Source organism: Alternaria conjuncta (genome assembly GCF_024043145.1).
Source record: "Alternaria conjuncta strain BMP 0040 chromosome Unknown scaffold_34, whole genome shotgun sequence".
Taxonomy (NCBI): Eukaryota; Fungi; Ascomycota; class Dothideomycetes; order Pleosporales; family Pleosporaceae; genus Alternaria; species Alternaria conjuncta.
In genome coordinates, this window is record NW_026250123.1 from 20,907 (window position 1) to 30,487 (window position 9,581).

The 9,581-nt window shown below is 53.3% G+C and overlaps 3 protein-coding genes across 3 annotated transcripts; 1 reads left to right on the forward strand and 2 right to left on the reverse strand.

Annotated features, from left to right (window-relative positions):
- Window positions 1–439: 439 nt before the first annotated feature.
- J4E85_011361 (putative NRPS-like protein biosynthetic cluster) lies at window positions 440–3,721 on the reverse strand (the record flags this gene model as incomplete). The annotated part of the gene is made up of 3 exons (XM_051475564.1): window positions 440–3,021; window positions 3,090–3,409; window positions 3,471–3,721. 3 exons carry the CDS (start codon window positions 3,719–3,721, stop codon window positions 440–442), a joined length of 3,153 nt encoding a protein of 1,050 aa, XP_051320579.1.
- A 1,057-nt stretch (window positions 3,722–4,778) lies between these two features.
- Window positions 4,779–7,555, reverse strand: J4E85_011362 (uncharacterized protein; the record flags this gene model as incomplete). The annotated part of the gene is made up of 2 exons (XM_051475565.1): window positions 4,779–7,300; window positions 7,348–7,555. The coding sequence occupies 2 exons, from the start codon at window positions 7,553–7,555 to the stop codon at window positions 4,779–4,781; spliced, it is 2,730 nt and encodes a 909-aa protein (XP_051320580.1).
- Window positions 7,556–8,175: 620 nt separating this feature from the next.
- J4E85_011363 (uncharacterized protein) lies at window positions 8,176–9,164 on the forward strand (the record flags this gene model as incomplete). Its single annotated transcript, XM_051475566.1, has 3 exons — window positions 8,176–8,664; window positions 8,715–8,945; window positions 9,006–9,164. 3 exons carry the CDS (start codon window positions 8,176–8,178, stop codon window positions 9,162–9,164), a joined length of 879 nt encoding a protein of 292 aa, XP_051320581.1.
- Between the last annotated feature and the right edge of the window lie 417 nt (window positions 9,165–9,581).

Below are 9,581 nucleotides of genomic sequence, written 5' to 3' on the forward strand. Positions count from 1 at the left end.
AGCGTATATCTACTCTTTTCTAGTATTCGCTACTAATTACCTTGTTTATGCGACTTAATAGTAGATTAGTAATAAATTTACTAGCTAGGTAATAGTTAAAGAGATAGACGTTGGTTGTCGCATTAAGAGAGCATGTCCGGATTTTGATGTCGCTTAGAGGAGCTAGAACGTTTCAACCTATTCGATAGAACAGGTCTTTATAGACGCGGTTTTGCAGACTAGTTTATTTAGGTCTAGAGGCTATGTTCACGGATCTGGAAGACGGTGGATTAGAGTTTCGTTGATGTAGAAGTAGGATGGGAGGAAAGGCGTGCGGCACAGCTTGATATTGATATTCACCTCTATCGCTAGCCAAGTCGCTTGTGACTGATGACCCGCTTGGCATTACTAACTACTCCTTGGGCGAGCGAGAGGAAAGGTTTAGACACCGACTCTCCCCTCAAAATGCCCATTGCTCCAACCACTTCCTAATAACCTCCGCATCAACAGCTCTCCCCTCACGTAACGTAGCGCTCACAGACTCTGTCCTCCTCGTATCCAACGCCGGCAATCCAATCGATTCTGGCCTCAGACTCTGATAAAAGTCCAACAACTTGAGCCCCGGGACGCGCTCTGCATTCTCCTTCGTCTGCGGGATCCGCGCCAACTCATCGACCCAGTCGTTATACTCTACAATCTCCATGTCGTCCTTGTTGTCCTGGGTGAAGAACTTCCGTATGACGGGGTACAGCTTGTCCCAACTCGTGGTGTGCGGATTGACCAGATGGTATACCTGCACAGGCTCGGGTTCTGAGATGGTAGCGTTGGCGATGTCAATGACAGTTCCAGCTGCCATGTCCATGGGCACCCAGTCCACTCGGTTCATGTTGCCAAGTGTTCGCGGCAGCTTCTTCAAGACCTTGCTGGTGTGGACAATAGTCGGCAGCCACTCGTGACGGTTCCACGCAGCACCGCCCGCATCTGTGCTTGGTCCTGCAAGCTGTCCCGCACGCACGATAGCCGTCTTGATGCCCAAGCGATGCGAGGCCGTGGCCAGGATCTCAGAAGCGACATACTTGGACTCGCTGTAGCCCTGGGGTATCGTGATTGCGCTGTCGAAGAGCGTGGCGATGGATTCTGGGACGGCGGATCCGTCTTGCACGACGCTACGCCAGTCGCTCACGCTGGCGATCGAGGAGATGAAGATGATGGGTGTCTTGTGACGCGAGGCGGAAGCGAAGGCTATCGCGCGATAGGTGCCTGCTACGTGTGTGGCCTCGTAGGATTCGAGCGAGAGGTTGAAGTCGACAGACCAGGCAGCGTGGATGAATGATGTAGCAGTAGACAAGAGGCGCTCGTATGTAGCGTCTGAAAGCCCGAAGTGGTCGGCACTGAAGTCTGTCTTGAGGAACTCGGCCTTGCTGAAGTCGGCGTTTGGGTCGTGATAGCGGGTGAAAGACTCTTTCTGTCGTAACCCGGCGTTGTCCGAACGGTTGAGGCAATAGACTCTCTCGACCTCTGGGTTTCGAAGCAGTTGCTCCAACATATGACTGCCCAAACTACCCGTTGTGCCAGTAACAATCACAGTCTGCTTCCGCGGCCGAGTAACCGCACTAGTCATGCTCTTTGGTCGGACCATATCTTTTGTGTACTTCCTGACCATCGCGCTGAGCTTCTCCTCTCTGGTCGGCGGCAAGCGTGCCTGCACGGGCGAGTTGCTCACGGTCTGAGATAACGCCGCAGCCAGCTGTTTGACCGAAGGATTGCTGTAGATCATCGATGAGGTTACTTCGGCTCCACGAACGGCCTTGTTGAGCGCGTTGGTGAGTGCGAGCACATCAAGAGAATCGACACCCAGGCTGAATATCTCGACATCGTCTGCCACATCGTCCTGGAATGAGGGAAGATTGCGTGTGAAGACAGCACGGATCTTGCTTGCCAATGCAACATCGCCATCAGCATCCTGGGTCGGGTCGCTCGAGTACCCTTCATCCGCGTAAAGGGCTTCAATCTCGTCTTTGAACGCGGCAACGGTTTGGAGACGTATGATTGAGCCCTTGCCGGCGCGGATGAAAGGCTTCTGGTCTTTCGCAACAGCGACCTTCGTCTGATAGATCCGGGCGTGCGCGGGCGCTTCACGATTTGCTTGCTCTACCATCGGCCAAATGTGATCGATCAAGGCGGAGGGGTCTTGCGTGCCGGCTCGTGACCATTCTGGTTCGATGAGTAGACCGGCCTGAAACTTGCCTGAACCAACGACTAGGGCACCCTTTACCCACGGATGCGACTCGAGCAGCTTCTCCGTGCTTACAGGGTTGAACTTTTCGCCATTGCTCAAGACGATAATGTCGTCTCGTCTTCCACGGTACTTCCACAGATGAGGCTTCGATGGATGGCGACTGAACAGATCCTTGGTACGCCATTCGGTTATCTCAGGGAAGGTGTGGAAAACTGCCTGGTATCTCGTGTCTTTGGGTTTGATGACCATTTCGTGCAAGTCGTCACCAGCAGGCTCCATGACGACACCCGCAGCAGCACCCCAATGAAAGTAGCCCCACTCTTCTGGCTTGGATGGAAGGAGGGTACTGATAAACATGGCTTCTGTACTGCCAAGGGTTGTCATCAAGTTCGTCACTTGACAAAGCTTGTCGCCAGCTCCTGGACCGAGAGGCGCACCGCCAAAGAAGACGTAATTGAGCTTCCCCATTGTCTCGATGCCTTTGGGCGTTGCAGCGATATCCTCCAGTACCGACGGTGGGAAGATACCACAAAAAGGTTTTACCGCCTCGATCACGTCAATGACCAAGCCTGCGCTCAAAGGCTTGTCTGCTGGTAATCGCACGATGGTGCCACGGGACATGATAGATCGCAGCATTACGATTACTCCCATACCATGGAAAAAGGGAGCAGCAGCAAGCATGGGGCGTGGATCTGCCAGGAAAGGCTTGCTGGTTTGTTCATGTCCATCTTCCGGACTGAGGTGCGCTTGTTCGTACAACGTATTTAAACCGCCGACAGTCTCATAAATAGGCTTCGGGAGACCTGAAGTTGCTGTCAGTGGACCGAAACGACGTGAACAGCAAAGCCGAATGAGATGATAAAATGCGTACCTGTTGAACCCGAAGTGTGTAAGATCAAGCTGTGAGCGGTCACGTCACGATTTTGTCTGCCAGGGTAGTGCTCCGTGGGAAGATTTGGGTCAATCAGCTCTTTGGCAGTGGGCGCTTCGTAGATCGTGAGACTAGGCACCGCCCCTTTGATTGCCTGGACCTGCGGCATCATATCGATTGTGGTCAAGAAGATGGTGCAGTCTGTCTTTTCCACGAGTGACTTTTGACCGTCGAGCGAGTTCCGGGGCGATGTGAATAGCGGTACGTATCCTGTCTTCAGGCATGCTGCTAGTACCACAAGATACCGAAGATCGTTGGCGCTGCGCAATGCGTAAGTATACAATACTCGTGACCGACAAGTAGATAAAATTGCTGACTCACCCCATGTAGCCGATTGTCTGGCCCACCTTTTTGGCAACACCACAGTTTCGCTCAATCCATCGCGACATGTTGTTCACTGCACGCGCAAGATCGGCGAATGTGACGTGGTGCCATCCTTCGTCCAGGCTGCTGCTTGAACGCGGGACTATAGCCCATGTTGAGTTAGGAACAGCCTCAGCTGCAGAGTCGATGTAATCGGCAACGGTATTTTGCTGTCCTCCTGTATGCTGCTTTTGATGCGTCGTTGCCATCGCTGAGATTATGTATCGATGCCGGATGTGGATGGTGCGATGTGTTTAGCGGTGCTTTCAGGACGCGGTCGGACAGGTAGCGACGATTGAGATAGCGAGTATCGATGGGTAATATACGTGAGTGCTGATTCGGATAACTTTGAGTGATAACAAGATCGGCCTTGGGTTCCAAGTGAGATTGATGTCTTCTTTTCTGAGGGACTACGAGCTAGATATACTTCGGCGGGCGCTAGCAGGTAAGGTCGAAAGCTTATGCCAGCGAAGAGCGCGGCCGCGAATTGCGGTGGTGTTTCACCGGAAGCATGTCCTGTCGCCATGCCGAACGTTGTCCGAACCATCACGGTGGAGCATGAGGCATGAAAGTTGCGCAACGTACAGCAGGGGGGCGGCTCGTTAGAATCATCCATGAAGAGTCTGTTCCGTTATATGGACGGAGGCCGATTCGATCTAGTCGCTGCAGGTGATTAATATCTTGTGTAAGATGCTACGCGTCATCACGAAGGGTCAAGATTAGTTGTAGTGCGCGAAGTTGTTGTGTATGGATGACGCAGTTATGGAGATCCCTGTGGCTATCACCTCGGCCGAGCGAGCGTTTTGATTATTGAGCGTGCCGTGAAGGTCGGATGCTGGCGGCTGCCACTCAGGGCAAGTGATACACCCTCAGGACAAGTAATATACTTTGTACGAACGGCTGTGAGACATTTACTGTCTTCGTACATCGAACTTTAGACTCGGCGCATTCAAGCATAAGCATCAAGAAGGAACGGCCCGATGAGCGCCACGAAGCTTGACTAAGCGCTATGATGGCGCAACCCCACCTGTGATAGATCCGAGCGACACGCGCGCGCTATCGCATATGTCCCTACATCCTCGTCGACCCACCTATGCGCTTCAGTAAGCTCAGCCAGGGTTCATCAGCTTGTGATGTTGATATCAAATTGCATCACGCTTTGCACAACAAACTGCCGAAACTGTCTTCCACAGAAAGATCGCATTACGTATGGTATCAAGTAGTCGGGTATCAAATAGAGCATCGAACGCCGTCTTATGCATCACCTCATCCTGCAGCAGGAGCAACCCTGGGCGTTTCTTTTTCCTTCTCCCGCCTCTGCGAACCCTTCCTACGTCTTCGCTCCGGCTTGTACACATCGTTGAAGTTGATGTTGACAGCCAGCATCTTCAATTCGCCGTCAGGCGAATGTACCAAGTCGCCGAGCAGGATGCTGATTCTTGCTCGGAAGTCTTCTGTCAACTGACTCAAACGCTTTTGTAGCGCTGGCAGAACATCATCTTCGGCCGAACCAGTCATGCCGATCTTGAGGAGTGGGGGTGGGAAAGGCGATTCGTCCTGGCGAGAAGCGGCGCGAGAGTGCGAGGGAGCAAAGGGGTCTGAAGACGAGCGATCTTTCTCAGAGAGACCCCACCGACCTGCTGCTGTACGTGTCTCGATCTTGGCGGCATGCTCTTGCCTGCGTGTGAACTCAGCGACGGAGAAAGAGTACAATCCATCCACCGCATCCTTGTATGCCAGCATCGTCTTCAGCAACTCATGGAGCTGCCCTGTGAAGTCGATACTAGAGCTTCCGAGAAGACCTTTGCGCGTGATGTTGTTGAGGTATATCGCATGCGCTTCAATCATATCATCCAGCGTGCTCTCCGGCTTGTTGAGCGCTCTTTGGAGATCGATCCATGATGACTCTATGACTTCGAATAGGATGTAGTGTTGCAATTGGTTGACGAAATGAACCATCTCAGCCATTGCGCAGCGTGCTTTCTTCCAATCCGCTCCGAGTTTATCGGCTACGGTGCCGAGAACGCCACGAGCACCAGTCATGCATCGACGCCATGTTGAGCCGAGGGCAAATTCGACGCGCTTGACACGCCATAGGAAGTTGAAAACTTTGAGGTATTGCTTAGAGCCGAATGGCGTGACAATGACATCGACAGGCGCATCAATCTTATATTCGAGCGTAAAGACATCCCATCCGATCTCGCCATGTGATAGCTCCAACATGCGTGAGTCGAGGCGGCGCAGTACATCTGAGGTGTCAAATTGGGCGTTGGAGTTGCGAACGGCATGTTCGAGTTGGGCAGTGAGCGTGTGGCGGTATTGCGTGTTGGCTGGTCGATCAAGGTTAGAGGAAAGTGACTCCATCAAGACGGCAATGAAGTCGCCAGCGCCGAGCAACATGTACTGCTTGAGGGCCTGCAGATGGTCGAACAGCTTGAACTTGTTCCCCATCAGGTCGATGAGACGAGCCATGGTGGTCTTGTATGCGTCACCGATAGAGCGCTCGAGATTCGCAGTGTCGCCATACTGTAGCTCTTTGGAGGCTTCCTTGGAATATGTGTCGACCCAGGCGGCGTCTCCGCACCCATAGCGAATGAAGTTGAGGGTCTTGCCGATGAGGAAGACCTTCTTGGCAAAGTCGTCGGTAACGATGGTGGGGACCATCTTGTCATTCAGTCTGTATTTGTCTTCCCAGACGCTCGTAGCGCCACCTTTTCCCTCGTTGCCGTTCGCCTCAAGGATGTCATCCTCACTCTGTTCCGAAACAAAGAACTCGCCAAAAGGATCTGCGAGCTCGCCGTCGTAGACCCATTGCCGGAGCATGTCGTAGAAAGGTCGCGTGACATCGGAGAGAAGGCGCTCGGCAAAGTTCATGACGTACGGGTCGCCGTGATTGAGGGAGAAGGAATGTATGAGGGCAATCAGCTCGCCGCCTTTCTTGCTCTTTGACTCTTCGACCATCAGGCTCATCAAGCGCAAGCCCATTGTCGGTTCTCTTATCCAGATGACGCATCGCTTGAGGGTGACGCCGGCCTTGCTGACGCCCTGGGGTGTTGACGCCTCGTTTAGCTGTGCCAGAGCTCTCTTGATCTGTCCCTCCAAGGTCGCAACCAGACCCAGGTATGCTCTCAGCTCCTTGGCTAGAGCTGCGCGGAAGCTCTGCTCGATGAGGCCGCCATCGCTCGCCTCGACAAATTCGGCCAAGCCTTTGTACAGTATGGCGGGTTCAGCGAGAGTGTGTAAGAGGCTGACGATGGGTACCGGGAGGGTTGTAGGAAGCTTGAGGGCCGTCGACGAGGGAAATGAGAGGTTCGTCGATGAGTAGCCCTGCAGCGTAAAAGGTAACTCCCGCAGCAAAGTCGGCTCAGAGGGCCCCGTCTCTGCCTTTTCCACATGCCCGCCATTGGCTTGCTGCTGCTCTTTGGCGGTGTCGGGTCGTCTTCGCTTCTCTGGCTTCTCAGCTATCGAAGCTGGACGTGTAGATGTCGGTGCTTTGGGCGATCCGGCGTTAACAGGCAGCTGGGCGAGCCCAGGCTTTGCAAAGGCATCTTGGATGGCGTGGGAAGACGCTGCCACGCTCTGGCGCTTGGAAGGCGTCGTCGGTTCCCGCGAGAAGCTGCGCGTGTCTTGGACGGGAGGCAGCTCGTGGGGTGCTTCGGCGTTGTCGGAGAGGTTGTAGAGAAAGTAGAGCATGCGCCATTTCTGGTCGAGGACGCTCTGGGTTTCTAGGCGCGAGAGAAGGTTATGCAGACGCGCGCTCTTGCGCTGGTCATTGTTGGGGCCCGAGACTGTCACACATTAGCGAAAGACACGTGATTCACCCCGCTGCACGTACCCTTCCGGTCTATGAGGCTGGCGATGTGCTGGACGTCGGGAACGAGTGAAGCATCGCCCGCAGTCGTGAGCTCGTCGAGCGCGAACTCGTAGGCATCTTCGAAGCGCTGATTGGCCTCGTCTTCGTTCTCGTTAGGGTCTTCGGGCACGATGCGGACCAGCAGCTCGTTCAACGCGTGTTCGACGCGCTCGCGGTGTAGAGTGGCCATGTTGGCGCCCTGTTTGGTCGCGAGTCCATTGGTGTTGACCTCGGCGGGGTTCACGCCCGCCCGTGCGCGTCGCCCAACCTCGAGCCCACGCGTCACTCTTCACTCGTCACTTCCACAGCTGTCCACAACGCGTGTGGAATCCTACACGAACGGCCATCTTGATCTCTACTTAATAAGATACAATAGTGTGCATGCAGGAATTGCACAATGCGACAAAATCTCGAGCCAGATTTGGTGTCACCCGTCTCCCGTCTCCCGCCGTTTGCACATTGAACGCATCAGCGTTTGCAATCGAATAGAACTATATTGGTGTCGTTATGGATCTCTCATTTCAATTTCTGGTGCAAAATGGCTACGAGCATTTGTCTTTCGAGCTATCACCATCATCCCGCATACTAGAGTACAACTTCTATCATCAGCCCGGACCAGGACCAGGACCAGACCCAAGTCTGAGTCAAAGACGCCATCTTTCCGGTCAACTACAGACTTCTGTACTTTGGTTTATCTGGGCGCAGATCTTACTATCGCCTTTCAGCTATTCCACTTACGAGCACACAGAAGAAGCACCCGACGTAAGTCTTGACTAGAAACCGACGCCGCCAGCCGCCGATATGGTCACCATGGAGAAAGACACCGTTCATTCCTCAAGACAGCCCAAGCTCCTCACCTATGATGAGATTCAAGACTGGTCGCGAGACAACGAGTTCATCCATACCGGCTATCGCCCAGAGAAGCCCCAATACAAAGCCATCTTCCTCAGCCTGACCTACCTCCACAACGAGACGTGCAACATATACACCCACTTGATCGGCGCGATGCTGGTATGGCCTGTCGCATACATCTACATGCGGATGCTTGCCGGGCCCCAGTACCACAACGTCCTACCGGCAGACTACGTCATGTTCACCATCTTCTTCTTCTCTTGCGAGTTCTGTCTGCTTTCCAGCGCTGTCTACCACCTAATGCAACCCCACTCGCATAAGGTGGAGCAGTTGTGGCATGTAATGGATCTGACTGGAATCGCCGTCATCATCGCTGGCACATTCGTTGCGGCTATCTACTACTTCTTCATCTGTCAACCCGCCTTCCAGATCTTACACTGGGTCCTTGTGAGCTCCCCTGAGCGAAAGGTCCCCCAACATGCTGATTTGTTCTTCAGACGATTGTCTCAGGCTCGGCCTGTGTTGCTCTGATCTCGATACCGAAGTTCAGAACGTTGCGCTGGCGCACTCTGAGAGTGATCGCCTTCTTCCTCTTCGGTCTCTCAGCCTTCGTCCCTCTGCTGCATGGCGTCGGCCTGCACGGTTCCAAGTACATGTTCGATTACATGGGAATGAAGTGGTACTTGATAGAGCTCTCTTTGTATGCAGCTGGCACTCTCATTTTCGCAGTAAGTGGGGTGATTGACTCGTGGGCTTGAAGGGACATATGAATTAATCCACAAGTGCAGACTCGGCCTCCCGAACGGTTCGCTCCCGGAAAGTTCGACTTGTTTGGCTCCTCACATCAGATCTTCCACCTCCTCATCTTGGCAGCCATGTGGGTCAACTGTCTGGCTCTTACGCAGAGTTTCAAGTCAGTTCACACGTTAGATTTGTGCCACCGCTAGTCTGCTCTCGCGAAAGAGAAGACATGGCAACAGGACTAGCTTTATTTACACCCCGGGGGAAATTGCAAGTTTAGACATCATACAGGATGTATGAGCGCTGATCTGGACCGGTGCCCCAGACTTTAGATGTCCCAAGGATAGTAATAACTCTTGTTAGGCCGGATTAACTTCTCCTGGCGGACCGCTATTGCAAGAGGGAAAAGCACTTCCGTTGATTCAGCAAGCGGCTTACGTGACCTTTTGGGTGTGCTTAACTGAGTGTTCTGGACATGACCTCACGATGTTCGTGTTACTCTCGGTAAATAAACTTTTAGGGTCAATTCTAGATCTTTAGGCAAAGGTCATCTGCGCTATTTGAGTACTTGATGAGAACAGTTTCCCTTGTCGCAGAACGCGAGCCCGTTTTCAGCCCCTACA